Source organism: Carica papaya, chromosome 4 (assembly GCF_054855325.1).
Source record: "Carica papaya isolate Zhongbai chromosome 4, ASM5485532v1, whole genome shotgun sequence".
NCBI lineage: Eukaryota > Viridiplantae > Streptophyta > Magnoliopsida > Brassicales > Caricaceae > Carica > Carica papaya.
In genome coordinates, this window is record NC_142312.1 from 27,701,726 (window position 1) to 27,719,483 (window position 17,758).

Genomic DNA, 17,758 nt, shown 5'->3' on the forward strand with positions numbered 1-17,758 from the left:
AGAAGAACCAATCGCCGGAGGAGCCGGCTGCCGCCACCCACCGCCGCACTGGAGGGTTTTTCGACCGCCAAGCGAGGTAAATTTTCTCTCTTTGGCTCGTTTTTCGATGTTGAATTCGCCCATGGCCAAATTGGAGCCAAACCACTGGCCAATCGACTGAAAAACACCGCCGAAGTCCAGCGGCACCGCTGCGGTTTCTCTCAGTTTTTACCTCCGATGAGGCCCTTTCTGGTTTCCGATCGATGCAATTTTTACACCACTGTGATCACCGTCCTTTTCTCTATAGGTTGACCGGAGCAAAATATCAAACCGCGACTCGTGCCGGAGAAGTCGCCGCACCCGAGAGCCCCACCGCAGGTAAGTCTCGATTTTTCGTATTTTTTTGCCCACCGAGGGCCCTAGAGTTGTTTTATCGCAGGAACCAATGCAAGTTTGCCCGAATTCGGCCGAAAACGGCCATACCGGACGGGGTATTTGGGACGGCTCATTTCATCCTCATACCGGACAGGGTATGGGGACGGCCCTGAAATTAAGTTATTAATGTTAATGGTTCACGTGTAATGGGGACCCGCTATGGATCCCCGTTGATACTAGTAGGCTGGTAAAAGATGAAATTTGTTGTCTAATTATTTAAGTGCAAAAGTATGACATGTACTAGGTTACAAAGTGTATATGATTTTATAATAGTTATCATGCTATTGTTTTCACATGTTATTTTCACAAATCTCATCGAGGTAAGTGGACAGTAAAGGTTTTTATTATTAATAAATGAGTTTGTTATAAATTATGTTCTATTGGTCGTTTTTTATTTCTACCAACCTTTACTTCTGTGGCAGTGAGATAATGTGATGTCTTTACTGGGGTAGTGTAGCTCATTCCTTACTTAACCATTTCAGATAAGGAGAATGTGGTTCCCGAGCCCGTTCCGCAGGAAGACGGCGAGTTAGACGCCTAAAGACTTTATAGTTCTATTTATAGTTTTTATTTCGAATATTTTTTTTAATTAGCTTATTCTTTTATACGTTGAATGCGTTTATGGTTATTGTGTAAGGGATGTTAATCAAAATTTTTATTACGCTTCCGCATTTAAAATTTTTAATACATACATTTTTATTTAAATTTTCGAGACCGTCACATTTGTACAATAATCAATAAAATTAAACTACCAGCCCTAAATTATTACCAAAATTCCTTTTGGAACTTGTTTAATTAATGTCGTTTGTTGAACTTTCCAACCTAACATAAATATGTAACTAATTTGGATTGAATTTGTTTGAGATTTTAAATTCCAGAGTTAGTGTGAACTTGACAAAAAACACTACGAGCTAATCCATGGGAAATGAAATTAGTCAAACCTCCACCAATGAACCTGCCCAACCAGAAGACGAATCGAACACGAAAGCAAAAAATATTTATTACAATATAATGATCCACATGACTGCTTGTATATATGTTCATCAGTTTATGTACACACACACACACATATATATATATATACATATGTAACAACAATTAAAAGATTAATTGGGGCCCCTTAAATTGATTGAATTCATATTCGTATAATATATATATTCTTTTTTAATTTGGAATTTTATAATTAACCTTTCAATTTCAATTTTGTCATCTTATCTGATTGGGAAATTTTGTTTTATTAATTTCTTATAATTTAAGTGATTGTGATATGTATTATTTTTTATTATATGTTATTGTTATTTATTCATAAAAAAAAAACTTAAATTAAATTTTCACATTTTTTTATTTGATTTTGTTCTTATTTAAAACAAATTGAATATAATTTTAATAATTAAATTTTGTAATAAATAATTAAAATAACCCAGTGGTTATAGACTTACGAGTCACAGACATTACTTGTTTTAGTCTCCGTGTCCACCACCGGTCAATAATTACTCCGCCTTGAAGACTTAATGGAGTAAGCCATACATTTTGTATATTAATTAATATTATAATATTTAACACCTATATATATATATATATAAGAAATGGCTAAAAAGTCAAAGGAATGCATTAATATTAATTATAATTATATATTATATTCAGATAAAAATTTAGACATTGCTATCGATTCGAATTATAAAATATAAAAAATAAAATTAATTTAACAATATGTAACAAATTATTTTATTTAAATTTTTAACTAATTACAAAATTTACAATTACATGATTTTTAAATGAAAAAATAATTTTAATAATATACATGATAATTATGTATCTAAATTCTTTAAATATAACTAAAATTAATGAATTATCCAGTATATAATTAATTTTTAAAATTATTAATTCAAGTATGTAGTTAATCATAAATCATAAAGAGGGGTGAGGATAGTATAGTGTGAACCTGGTGACTTTATCACTTCCGTTATGCGATAATGTCAAGGCGGCGGGAAATTTCTGCTTTGAGGGAGACGGCCCCGGCTGGGCCTATTAAAATTGTTTGTGACAAGATACCAAATCACTATATTCTCGCACTCCTAATTATGTGCCGCAGTAAATTTGTTTTGTCACATCAATTAACTTATAATATCATGATTAGGTTAATTTCCTCTATTTTAGCAAAATGATTAGTTATACATAAATTACAGGAGTATATAATCATTAATGTCCAGCTATGGAATGATATAATTATCCTCCGTATATATCTATAAAACCGAATCTATATATTCTAAATTTATTTAGGGAAAAATGTAATTTTCATTTTCAAAAATTCTCTTAAAATATATAAAAACAATAATTTATAATTAAGAAAACAAAAAAAAAAATTCGGTGCAATAATTTAGGTGGAAATGCAGACAATCCAACGTTCGAATTTAGGGGAAAGTACATGTAAAATCACTAATCACCTATTTTTTATTCTAGTGGTAAGTTATCCGATGTACCTAACATCCATCCTAATGTATGAACCCTCGGCATCGTCATTAAATTCGGCCACCAAGTTCACCAAATCAGACACGTGTACGGCTATCATCAAATGACCCAACGTAAACTCCGAGCTAAGCGAAGCACGAACCCACGCATCAACGGTCAAGTAGGTGGCGAAATAAAAACTATGAAACCGCAAAGTAGTGGAAATAACAAAAAAGATTTTGGTTTTGTTTTTCTATCGGCCGCTATCTAACGTGGGCCCCCTCATTCCCCACTCTCGCCATGATCTGATCTTTCTGCATTTCTCAGCCTATAAAAACGTTAGTTTTACCTACTCTTGGAAGTAGCAGAAGCTTTCATTTTAAGGGGGGGAAAAAAAAAAACAAAGCAGAGCGACAACATAACTCCTTTGCTCTGTTATTTTCTTCTTCTTCTTTCTTCTTCATCTGCTCTGGTTGAAGTTCCTCAGGAACCAGATCATGGCTTCTTTCACATTCTTCATTATTCTTCTCTCTAATATTGCTTTTGCATTTGCAGGTAATTAAAACTGTATTCCATTTTGTTTATGCTCATTTCTGTATCGTATATTCTGTGTTTCTGATGAATCTTATTCTTCTTCTTCTTTTGGCAGATTCAGGTACAATAGGAGTAAACTATGGCCGAGTGGCGAACAACCTGCCAACACCAGAAAAAGTCGTGGAGCTCTTGAAATCTCAAGGAATCGACCGAGTCAAGCTCTACGATACTGACTCAACCGTTCTCAATGCACTAGCCAACTCTGACATAAACGTCGTCGTTGCGCTCCCCAACGAGGTTCTCTCCTCCACCGCCGCCGACCAAACCTTCGCCGATAACTGGGTACAAGCCAATATTGCCAAGTACTACCCAGCAACTCGAATCGAAGCTATTGCTGTCGGTAACGAGGTGTTCGTGGACCCGAAAAACACAACTAAGTACCTCGTCTCCGCCATGAAAAATGTACACAACTCTCTGGTCAAGTACAAGCTAGATTCATCAATCAAAATCTCATCTCCGATAGCGCTCAGCGCGCTCCAGAACTCATACCCGTCTTCCGCCGGATCCTTCAAACCCGAACTGATCGAACCCGTTATCAAACCAATGCTAGATTTTCTCCGCCAAACCGATTCGTACCTGATGGTGAACGCATACCCGTTCTTCGCATACGCAGCGAACGCGGACAAGATCTCCTTAGATTACGCTCTGTTCAAAGAAAACCCGGGAGTGGTGGACTCGGGTAACGGGTTGAAATACAACAGTCTCTTCGAGGCACAAATCGACGCCGTTTTCGCGGCCATGTCTGCTCTTAAATACGACAACGTAAAGATAGTGGTGACGGAGACCGGGTGGCCGTCGATTGGCGATGAGAACGAGGTGGGGTCCAGCGCCGAGAATGCGGCGTCGTATAATGGAAACTTGGTGCGAAGAGTTCTAACGGGAAGTGGGACCCCCTTAAGACCCCAGGCCCCACTCAACGTCTACCTCTTCGCTCTGTTCAACGAGAACCAGAAACCGGGCCCCACGTCCGAGAGAAACTACGGCCTCTTTTATCCGAACGAACAGAAAGTGTACGACGTGCCGTTTAAACAGGAGGATTTGAAGAACGTCGGGTCAACGCCCATCAACGGCAGCAAGGCCCAGGTTCCAGCGGCGCATGCGGGGCATACTTGGTGTGTGGCGAATGTGCATGCTGGTGAAAAGAAGCTGCAGGCTGCGCTTGATTATGCTTGCAGCGAGGAGGCAGGCGCTGATTGCCGTCCGATTCAGCCTGGTGCCACGTGTTATAATCCTAACTCGATTGAGGCACACGCCTCGTACGCTTTCAACAGTTTTTATCAGAAAAAGGCTCGCGGCGCTGGCACGTGCGATTTTGGTGGTGCGGCTTACGTGGCCACACAACCCCCCAGTACGTACCCTAATCTATACATACATACATACATACATACACATGTATTTTTTGAATTGACAATTTCTTTTTTTTTTTTTTTTGTTTTTTTTTTATGCAGGATTTGGTAACTGTGAATTTCCTACAGGGTATTAAATGGTTCGTTCGTGGGGTCTCCGATCAGCAGCCAGCTTATTCTTTCATGATTAACTTTGGATTTTTTGGTACATTTTTTAGTTTTATTTTTTCTACGTATTTAGTCACATATATAGTATTTATATATGGTAGGTACGGTATCATTGTTATCCAGTCGTTTTAATTAGTTTGCTTGTTTTATATTTTTAATATATATATACATGTATGTATATGATGTATTTAACTTTTCACAATTAAGTTATTTGTATGGTTCAATTATATAAGAGATAATGACTACCTTATCATTATTTTAAATAAAATAATAAAATATAAATCTAAGAGAGAAATAACAATTGTAATTTATCATTAATGTAAATTTGCTTAATGGATTTGAATTAAAAGCCCAATTCGTTCAATTGGATTTTCCAATTTGAATTAAAAAGCCCAAGTCCCTTGCTTTTTATATATATTAGATATATTTAAGATAACAATATTTATACTTGCAATAAAATAGAATTAGCACGCCATAAAATGGTAATTTATTAAAAAAAATTCGTAGAATTTCTTAATTGAAGAATTTAATTAAAAGAAAATTAAAAATTTAGATATTTAATATCCTGAATTATATACAATTTGTTGGTGTTTTAGATGGAAGAGTGAGAGATTTAATTATTGTAATTGAAAAGTTTTAATCTCTTATGAATTAAAAATAATAACTTAAATTAGTAATTGAAAATTGTTTTTAAAATAGATTAAAAATAATAACTTTTTTATTTTTTAAAAATTCAACTAAATAAATGAGTAATTTATTAATTGGGGCCATTCTAATCGGACCAAACCCATAAACAAATTTCTTCTTTATCTTGTAATGTGATAAAAAAAAGGTACAATATCAGTCAGTACAAAGGGTTACGTAGAAAAATCCACGTGTCTGTGTATGTATGTAATATATAATATTGATTGCGTAAACTAAAATTAATAAATTAGAATCTGGCAGCAGGATGCAACTAAGAAATAAAGAAAAAGCAACAAATGAAAGGTTGCCATTTTGCATTGAACAAAAGAAGTTGTCATTTAGGATACAATTCTTATAAATTTAAATTTTATAATGTATTATAAATTAATTTATAATATTTAATTAAATAATATTAATTTATTAATATATTAATTAAACAATAATAATTAAATTTTAATGAATATATTATATTTTTAAGTAACATTAATATTTTTTATTGTACCAATTTTCAAGATATATCTCACATAATATAATATCTAAAATTTCAAAACTTAAAAGAAAAGAATTTATATTTTTAATGCGGAAGCAAATAATAAAATTAGGGTTACATTCCTTACATAGTAAATTAGAATGCCCAATTCATTCTATAATGACTCGTAAAAATAAACAAATAAATAATTTAAAATAAATAAATAAATAAATATTTTAAGAGGTTAATCTTCACTAGCTCTTTAAATTGTTCAGGAGGTAAATTACTCACAATTTTTTTACTGATCAAGATTTAGATCTTACTCCTATTGATTTGAAATTGTTAATAGAAGAGTGAGTTATACTATCGCATTAAGAATATTACACTATTAACTGATACGGAAAACAAAAGTTTGTAAAAAATCACAAAATAACTAATAGAGTCCTTTAGGTAAATTCATTTAACATCAAAATGTTATTTCTATACTTACCACTACAAATTTTTCAAAATCAATGTAACAGCCCCGAAAATTTAAAATAAAATGTATATTAAAAATATCAAATGCGGAAGCGAAGTCAAAATTCGAATAACATCCCTTACACTAAAAACAAAAACGTGCTCACAAAATATAAAAGATCAAACTACCTAAATGAGAAACTTGAAAGTAAAAGCTACGAATATGACTATGGAGTCTTTAGGCGTCCCATTCGTCGTCGTCCTGCGGAACCGGCTCGGGAACGATGTCCTCTTGATCTGAAATGATTAAATAAGGAATAAACTACACTAGCCCAGTAAAGACATCACGATATCTCACCGTCATGGAGGTAAAGGTGGGTAGAAAACACAAAAAGACCAATGGAGCATAATTTACAACAAATTCTTTTATCAATAATAAATCCTTCACCATCCACTTACCTCGATGGAATCCATAAAACAGTATACAAAAGCAATAACATTATCATCATCATGAAATCATATATGAACTGTATAACATAATACTTATCAAGCTTGCGGCGGCGATTCGCCTCGGTTTGGCCGTTTTCGGCCGTTTCCGGCTGAATTCGGCCACACTTGCATCGATCCTTGCGATTAAACAACTCTAGGGCCCTCGGGGGGCCAAAAAATTACGAAAAACCGAAGCTTACCTGTGGCGGTGCACTCAGGTGCGGCGGCTCTCCGGTGAAGTTCGTGTTTTGGTGATTCGGCTCCGATCAACCTATAGAGAAAAAAATGGTGATTACAGTGATATAAAAATTGCATTAAACAGAGGCCGGGAAGGGCCTCATCGGAGGCAAAAACCGAGGAGGGGTGCGGCGACGCCGCTGGGTCTCGACCGTGTTTTCCGGCCGTTTGGTCGGGATTTTGGCTCCAATTTGGCCACAGGGGAAATTAGCGTGCAAAAACGAGTCGGGGGTATGAAATTTACCTCGATCGGCGGTCGGAAATCTCTCCGGTGCGGCAGCGGGTGGCGGCGGCCGGCTTCTGGTTCGTCTTCTCCGGCGAGGGCAAGCGGCTAGGGTTTTGTGGTCTGGTGTGGGGGTCTTATTTATACCCTTTTGCCTTTTGATCTCAGCTGTCCATTTTGATTTAATTTGGGCCGTCCGTTTTTTATTGAATCTGTACCGTCCGTGCGATTGCATCTGGACCGTCCGATCGCGCATACGCGGATCGCCAACGTGGCCCGTCCCGGATCGACGTGGTCTTGCCACGTGGCAGGTCTCGGTTGGTTGGGACTGCTGACTGGGTCTGCTGTCGTGGCTGCTGACGTGGCCTCTCCTTTTTTTTTTTTCTTCTTCAATTTCCCGGGCGCTACAATCAACCTATAGGACAAACACGCATATAACATTTATAATTTAATGTACAAATGAACAAGATTAGTCATTCTTCTTTTTTACATGTTTATTAGAACTCCTGGTGTAAAAATCCAAAATCTTAAATAAAATAAATTTATAATTTAAATGCGGAAGCGATTATGTAATACTTGGACCCAAGATTTGGCCCGGGATTAATTTTAAAAAATAATAATAAAAATAAAAATAAAAAATAAAAAAATAAATGAATAAAAATATAATTTTTAATTTTATAAATTTTTATTTAATATAAAATTAAAGGAAAAAAATAGGTAGATGAAATTAAAAATAATTTTCGAAGAAAATGGTAAAAATTTGGGTTTGGGGCATATTTTTTGAAAGAAAAATCAAAAATTGGGAGTCAAAACACAATTTAAGAAAAATTTGTCACGTAGGACTGCCCAATCAGTAGCCCTAACGAATCGGAGCACACCACGTGGCAAGACACGCTGATGCGGTGCCACACGGGAGGCCACACTGGCAATCTGCGTGTCCGCGATTAGACGATTCGGATTTGTTCCCACGCGCGTCGACTGTCGAAATTCGTTTCCTCCTCAAGTGCGATCGGACAGTCGCGATTAAACGCGATTAACAGTCCAAATCCGTTCCCTCTTTAAATGCGATTGTACGGTCCAGATTAAATCGCAATAAACAGTTCATATTCATTTCTTCTTTAACCTCGATCGGACTGTCGATATTAAATACGATGGACAGTTCAGATTAAAGGGAGACGGATATAAATACCTCACTTCACACTGAACCCTGACTCTAGCCGCCAACCCCTCGCCAGAGAAGAAGAACCAGTCGTCAGAGAAGGGAGCCAACCGCCGCTCGTCGCCGTGCCGGAGCCACCTCCGATCGCCAAAGAAAGGTAAAAAAAATTCCATTCGCTCTAAATTTGATTTTAAACACCCCCATAGCCAAATCGAAGCAAAAGGACTAGCGAATGAGTCAGAAATCGCGGGTAAAGCCTGGTGGCGCCGCTGCGGGAAAAACTAAAAATCGCCTCTGATGAGCCCCTTCCTGATTCCCGTTTCGTACAATTTTTCCACCATTATAATCATCATTCTGTTTCCTACAAGTTGACCAAAGAAAAATATATAACCGCGAAGATGAAACAACGGAGCCGCCGCAACGAAAAATCCTACCGTTTGTGAGTTTTTATTTTTCGAATTTTTTGGGCAAACTGAGGCCCCTTAACATTTTTTCTCATATGGATGAGTATAAAACCGACCGAAATCGGCCAAAACTGGCCGAAAACAGCAAGTCCAACGCAAACCACCACCACCATGCCAGAATTCTAAAATTGGCCGAAAAAAATTTTTAACACCGATTTTAGATTTTTTTGGGGTATTTCTAGGTACTTGAAGCGTGTTTTAATATCCGAAGGAAAATTTAGAAAATCCAGGGACCACCCGTAGGTACAACTAAAAGTTTAGTATTTCGAACACCGATTCGAATAAGACTCCTTCACCTTATTTCCTATTATAGAATTGAAATTTAATTATAAATAATACGGTATTTTGTGTAATTTAAAAATATCGATAATTAGTTACATGTTACTAATGGAGCCGGAATCAGTTATTTATTACTGTTTGTCCTATTTTAACTAATTATTTGACTTTACAGTTTCGAATGCTTAACAATACACTGGAATTGGTAAAATGATTCGGTTGTGTTTCCTTTATGCATGCAAGCGGCGGCGATTTGCCTCGGGTTGGCCGTTTTCGGCCGAATTCGGCCACACTTGCATCGGTCCCTGCGATAAAACAACCCTAGGACCCTCGGGGGGCCAAAAAATTACAAAAAACCGAAGCTTACCGGCGGCGGTGCTCACGAGTACGGCGGCTCTCCGGTGAGGTTCGTGTTTTGGTGATTTGGCTCCGATCAACCTGTAGAGAAAAGAATGGTGATCACGGTGATATAAAAATTGTATCAAACGGAGGCCGGGAAGGGCCTCATCGGAGGCAAAAGCAGAGGAGGGACGCGGCGGCGCCGCTGGGTTTCGGCTGTGTTTTCTAGCTGTTTGGCCGGGATTTTGGCTCCGATTTGGTCACAGAGGAATTCAGCGTGGAAAAACGAGCCGGGAATATGAAATTTACCTCGATCGACGGTCGAAAAACTCCCCGGTGTGGCGGCGGGTGGCGGCGGCCGGCTCCTCCGGCGTCTGGTTCGTCTTCTCCGGCGAGGGCAGGCGGCTAGGGTTTTTGTAGTCAGGTGTGGGGGTTCTATTTATATCATTTTGTCTTTTGATCACATCCGTCCATTTTGATTAAATCTGGGACGTCCGTGCGCGATTGAATATGGGCCGTCCGTGCGCGTGCATCTGGGCCGTCCGTGCGCTTGCATCTGGGTCGTCCGTGCGCACGCTTAATCTGGGCCGTCCGTGCGCGCGGGGACGCATCTGGGCCGTCCGATCGCGCGCACGCGGATAGCCCACGTGGCCTGTTCCCGGATCGACGTGATCTTGCCACGCGGCAGGTCCTGGTTGGCCAGGGCTGCTGATTGGGCCGCTGACGTGGCACTGACGGGGCACAATTTTTCTAAATTGCGTTTTGACCCCCGGTTTTCGATTTTCTTTTTAAAAATACCCCCAGAATCCTAATTTTCACCCCTTTTTCCCAAAATCAATTTCAATTAAATCCAAATAATATTTTTACCTAATTTTATCATTATTAGTATTTTTATTCTTATTAAATTAAATTAAATTAATCAATTAAAATTCAAAAATTATAAAATAAACTAAATAAAATAAATTCAAAAATTAATTAAAAATAATAATAATAAATGACAAAATTAATGGGTGTTACAGCGATGAACGGTCCAGATTCACTCTATATTTTATCGCAATCGGACGGTTTAAATCAAACGTGATAGACGGTCCAGATCAAAAGCAAACGAATATAAATAACCCTCATTCGCACCAAATCCTAACTCTAGCCGCCAGACTCCCTCGTCAGAGAAGACTACCCAGCCACCGGGGAGCCGACCGCCGCCACCGCACCAGAACTCTTTCCGATCGCCAAAAAAGTTAAAAACTTCTCTTTTTGCACGAAATTGAATTTTAAGCTCACCCATGGCTAAATCAAAGCAAAAAGACAGGCCAATTGGCTGCAAAATACCGACGAAGCACGGTGGCGCCACCGTAGAGAATTTCACAAAACACATCCAATGAGACCTTTCCAGATTCCTGTTTCGCGTAATTTTTCCACCGTTGTGATCATCATTTTCTTCTCTACATGTTGACAGAAGCAAAACACCCAAACGCAACATGAGATGGTGTTTCCGGAGCACAGCGGAGCCACCGTGCTGGAATTCTGAATGACCGAGTGGACCCTAAGACTAATTTTGGAAAAAAAATTCAGGGAACCTAGGGACCATTTATAGGCGCAGTAAACAACTTAGCTTTTCAGGTGTCAAATCAAATAAGGATCCTTCACCCTATTCCCTGTCATAGAATTGAAGTCTAAATTGATAATAATATGATATTTGTGCAAATTAAACAAATGTGCATAATTAATTACGGATTGCTGATGGAGCCTGAATCGAAAATTGTTCTCTGTTGATTTATTTTACAGTCTAAAAGCATGATAGTGCCTTATTGATTTATTTTATGATTTGAATGCATGAATTGCTACCTTACATGATAACTGTTTGATTTAGGATTTGAGACATGATTGTATTACCTGATGCATGTTTATTTACTTATGTGATTATGTTTAATCTGGAAATAGAGATTAAAGGAAAACAGAAAAGTTGTGTGATTAAATAAACAGATAGAACGACAGCTTTACTAGATATCCTATGAGATGGTGGACGGACCGGCTACATAGAGAACCCTACCATGAACGTTGTCTCATACCGGACGGGGTGTGGAGACTGAATAATTTGGTGCTCATATCGAACGAGGTATTGAGGTTTAATAATTTGGTACTCATACCATACGGGGTATTAAGATTTAATAATTTGGTGCTCATACCGGATGGGGTATGGGGACGACCCGTAACTGATATTGTTACAGGAAAAGGGTCACGTGTAGCAGGAACATCCCTATAAACCCTCATGGATACTAGTAGACTGGTAAAAATGTGACAGTTATTGTTTGGTTATTTGACGATGTGTATAGATTTATGATATGTGCTATGTTGCTGATCTTACATGAAATTATGATCCGTATAATATTATTGTTTGCATAGGTTATTTTCATAAATTTCACTGTGGTAACTGAACGGTAAATGATTTTATGATTGATGAATGGATTTGCTAAATTCAGTGCTCTATTAGTTGTTTTTGTTTTATATCCACCTTTAATTCTGTATCGGTGATATAGTGTGATATCCTTACTAGACTAGTGTATCTCATTCTTTATTTAACTATTTCAGATCAAAAGAACCAGATTCCATAGCCCGATCTGCAAGAAGATTGCGAGTAGATGTAAGATATTTTCTCTTTTTCTGTTTATTTCCTTATTTATTATCTTTCTTTCAAATGGTGAATTCTGTAATGTTATTTAGTACTTTTAAGTTATTGTGTAAGAAATGTAAACTTTAACCCTTTTGTTTCGCTTCCGCACTTAAGTTATTATCTATTTTCTTTAGATTTTCGGGATCGTTACAGGCTCTATTTATGACCTATAATTATTTTGAAAATTCTATAATTTTTCATAAAAATACAAAATTATATAACGTTATGTTTCAATTTACTGTAACAGAGAATAGGGTGAGAGATCCTTACCCGCATCGATGTTTTGAGATGTCACACCATCTATTACACCTCCTTAACGGGTATTGAGTTTTTTGAATTTTTTCTGTGGAATCCAAAACACTCGTCACATACCTAAAAATACCCCAAATATCTAAAATCGATATCAAAAACTCTTTCAGGCCAATTTTAAGGTTTCAAACGGCACCAGCTCCGCAGCCTACAGCTGCGGTCTTCAACCTAACCAATTTTGGCTAGTTTTACACGTATCCGTACAGAAAAACATGTTATGGGCCCCGGTTGGCCGAGAAATCACAAAAATTGAACCTACTACCAGGAGGAATCTTTGGGTGCGGTGGCTCCGCCCGTCCTCTTTCGCAACTAAGATTCTTTCTTTGGCTAACCTGCATAGAAAAGAACGGTGAATACAATGATTGAAAAATCGTGTGAAACGGGAAGCGTGAGGGAGCTCATCAAAAGAATTTTTGGGTTTTGGCCACGGCGGCTCAGCCGGGCTTTGCTCGTAATTTTTGGCTCACTCGTCATCCTTTTTGCTCCGATTTTGCTACAATGGTGCTCAGAATCGAATTTCGAGCGAATAAGGAGAATTTTTACATTTTTTAGCGGCTGACAGTAGCTCCAGTGCGATAGTAGTTGGTAGTCAGCCTCATTTTCCGGCGTCTGGTTCTTCTTCTCCGACAGGGGCTGGTGGCTAGGGTTTTGGGTTCCCATGCGACACGAAGTATTTATACCCATCCCGCATTGATTTGGCCTATTCATCACGATTGATCTTGTACGTCCAATCGCGCCTAATGAGGAAACGAATCTGAACCATTTATCGTGATTGATTTCGTTCGTCTTATCACATCTAAGGAGGGAACGAATTTGAGCCGTCCACGCACGCAGGATCGTTCCTGGGTTGTCCGATCACTTGGCATGTGGATTGCCCGCGTGGCACCAATGTCATCATGTCTTGCCACACGGCGTGCTCTGCTTCGTTAAAGCTGCTGACTATGTCGTTCTACATGGTTGAATTTTTTCTTTTTGTATTTTGACATCCTGTTTCTAATTTTTCTTTTAAAAATACTATCCGAACCCAAATTTTTAGATTTTTTTCGTAAAATTATTTTTTATTACATCCCTAACCTTTTTTTATTAAATTAACAAAATTAAATTATAAATAAATTTTTTATTTATTTTTAAATTATCAAAATTGATCCCGAACTAAATTTCGGACCCAAATTTTTCACCTGGTGGTCTATAGATATATCTTCTTACTCGTGAACCTAATATTTAAATTTGTCAATTTACCTAGCTGTCCCCATACCCCATACGATAATAGGCGCTAAATACATTATTGCCTCGATATCTTGTCCGATATAAAGGTGAATCATATATCCTAACTCTTCTGGTATGAGACTTCTCAACTCTGTTCAGTTGAGGTAATGTCGACAGTATAATTTTTTTTGTGTACCGAATCTGTCTACCATTTCCTATGGTACTTATTAAACTTTTCATATATAAATTTCCATCATCAAATAATTACCAATCGCACACCAACATTTTATTTCATATTCACATATCAATCAAACAACATTTAAGCAAACAATACAATTTTATACCTTAACAATTAAGAAACGAATCGGAGTTTTTACCTCAAATCGGGATCTTTATTTTATATATATATATAATAAATTAAATTATAATATTTAAATAAATAAATTAAATTTGACTTTAATGAATATATTATATTTTAAAGTTATATTAATATTTTAGATGGCATAATTTCCTTAAATAGGACAAGTATTGCAGATTAAAATGGATTTAGCGGGTTAACTTACCGCCTTTGGTTGTGTGCGCTACCAAAAGCGTAATTTTCAAGATATATGTCACATAATATAATATAATATATATATATATATATATTAGAAGGAAGATATTTTGTCCAATTTTACTTAAAATATATATATATACATATACCAACTAATAATTGTTGTATAAATCATTTATTGTCAACCAACCCGACTTGGTTCTGAACGGGTATTTTTCTATTTTTTTATAAAAACGAACATGAATTGTTTTCTAATAAATTTTTCCATATTTATTTTTCATAAATTATAAAATGTCAAATACTAAAATTATGTTTATTTAAAATAAATCATTTACACCAAATTTCAAATATTCACACAAAACTTGCCATGGCATTAAATCGAACCCTTTATAATTAATATTCTGTCCAAATTCTTTTTCTCACGTCGCGAATAATCATTAATTTACTTTTCTATTTACATATATACACAAATACGTACATACCTATGTGTGTGTGTGTGTGTATATATATATAGCTATAGCTATCATTCTTCATCCATTTTGATATAATATAATAAATTAAATACCCACCACCGAAAAAAAAAAAAAGGAAAAAGGAAATTATTTTTTCTTTTTAATTTCCCAAAAAGAATAAAATTTTAATTATATATATATATATGATAAAAACCGAACCGGTCAAATACAATTTTTAAAAATTAAAAAATAAACCAACCACATGAATCGAACCCAACACGTGGCGGTCAGTGATGGATTGGTGCCGTCTGAATGGAAACACAGCTGTCGGTAAGCGTGATCCCGAGTCACGAGATGGGTCAGAGGAACGGGCCACAGATCCTGCATCTTGTCTACCCACCCCCCGCTAAGACGTGACCGGGAAACCGGTGCTGCCAGTTTAATCAATGTATAATATATTAATAAAAGAGAGATTAAAAATTAAAAAAAAAAAAAGTCTGGTAATCAGATATGTGCAGCGATTAGTGGGGCCCACTTTTGGGGTTCGAGTCAGTGAGTCGCTGAGTCGGTTGTCTGGGTTGGTGCGGTCTGTGGCTGCAGCCAGTAGGGTGGTGGTGATGCCGTGGGGTTGGGTTTTTTTTTTTTTTCTTATTTTGGGTGGGTCTGCTCCGCTGGGCTGGCTTGGGTTCTGGTTCGTGGCAGTGTAGGACCCACTAACCAAAGTCAAATGTATTGAAGGGTATTTTAGACTTTTCACTTTGCGACACTTGTCTCCTCTTTGTTTTTTGTTAAACTGGTCGTGCCTATTTTTATTACTTTTTCGTGTTTTTTAAATAAATCTTTTTTTTAATTTGTATTTTTGGATTTTAAAACAGTTGGAGTCTTTTTATTATTTTATACTTTTAATAATATTAATTAATTTCACGGTTGAAAAAATAAAAAACTATTTAATATCAATTTAATTATTATCATTTAAAGCTGTAATAAAATTGAATATTTTTTGTAGAAAAAAAGTTTTTTAATATTATTTAATTATTCTTTCGGATTTACTTTTATTAATCTCTCATAGAAACTTATTAAATTCAATATTTGAAAGAGAATATCATTTTGATTAATCAGTTTAATTTGAAATCGGATAAGATCATTTGCTTAATTAATCGTAATTAAAAAAATAATAATCATAAGTGTATATAATTGGGTGGTTATGTCATAATTATATTTTGTTGTAAAGTTTGGGGATGTATGGACACCCATTAAATGCAGGTATACAAAGTCAGTCCCTATATTCAATATAAATAATATATATATATATATATATACACACGTACACACACACACATATATATATATATGTGATAATATAATTATTATTATATGTAAAAACAGTAAAGCAATGTTGACCATAGGTTCTACCATTTATGACCAACTCCCTAATTTATTCTGGTCAGTGTATGAATTGGTCATGAACTAATCAAAGATTGATCCCAATTTTGTACATATGCGTTCCTCACTTATTTCATTGTGTGGTTGAAAATTGGGAATTGGTAATAACATAATTGTATGATTTTACATTATAAATATTATGTATACGTAATTAATACATAATATTTATAAATCATAATTTAATTTATAAAAAACCAAGTTAATGTGAAGTGAAAATATATATATTTTTATACAAAAAATTAATTATATTTCATTTACAAAATGTATATAACTGGTTTTAATTACATAAAAAAACCAAGGTTAAATTAATCCGATATTAGTTTTAAAAGTTATTTATAATATGAATAATAAATTAATTTTTTAATCTGTTATAATTATTTCGATTGAATAAATACAGTTATTATAAAATATTTATCTCATTAAAAATATAATACACTAATTAATACTTAACTTAACATGGTCACGCAGCCCACATAATATAATAATAAATTAAGTCATTGGTTCTACTTAATTAAATATTATATATTAATTAATATATATTTTTAATAAAATTCGAACATATTATATTTAAATAAAATTTAATAATTTCAATTATTATAATATCGTATTATAAATAAACAATTGTAGTATTTATTTTGTTACAAACTTAAATAATTAACTTTTAATCCACCCATATGTTATAGTTGTGTCCTTAAACATGGGTTAACCCTAAAGGATCCCATCACTAATCACAAAATTCCAACAAACAAATGCCAAAAAATTTGGAACCCCATGATTATTTCAAGTTTCTGTCACCCACTCTTATTTTTTCAACGAAAAACATTTAAAAGAAATTTATTGTGTTGACAAACTACACAACAATAAAACACAATAATCAATTTAAATTTCAAAATTTTAGATATGAACGAAATTCATTTCCCATCTTATGTTACAAATGTCTCTAATTAATTTACTCGTAACACTTAACCGATGTTAAAGATAAAATTGAGAATAAATACATACATACATATATATTATATGTGGGTATAGGTAAATATATAAAGAATGAGAAAAGGTGTATGAATAATGAGATATGATGAGTGGTGGTTATACCTATAGGGTGACCAATTTGTGATAAAGAACAAGGGAAGAAAAGAAAACAAAATAAATAAATAATAATAAAAAAACCAAATAGAAAAAAAGAGGATTTGGTTTGTGGGAAATAAAGACTTTATGGGGGCATAGTAAGTAATTAATTATGTGGATTAGTTTTTAATTATGATTTAATTAAAATGATTAAGCACGACTATAATATGTGACATAAAGAATAATAATGGAGATCATATTCACTTTATTTGGCCCGCAATCTCAACTTACAT

The 17,758-nt window shown here is 35.3% G+C and overlaps 1 protein-coding gene across 1 annotated transcript; it reads left to right on the top strand.

Annotated features, from left to right (window-relative positions):
* Nucleotides 1-3,212: 3,212 nt before the first annotated feature.
* Nucleotides 3,213-5,180, top strand: LOC110820848 (glucan endo-1,3-beta-glucosidase 12-like). The gene is made up of 3 exons (XM_022050453.2): nt 3,213-3,417; nt 3,512-4,804; nt 4,905-5,180. Exons 1-3 carry the CDS (start codon nt 3,360-3,362, stop codon nt 4,937-4,939), a joined length of 1,386 nt encoding a protein of 461 aa, XP_021906145.2. The 5' UTR covers nt 3,213-3,359; the 3' UTR covers nt 4,940-5,180.
* The last annotated feature ends 12,578 nt before the right edge of the window (nt 5,181-17,758 follow it).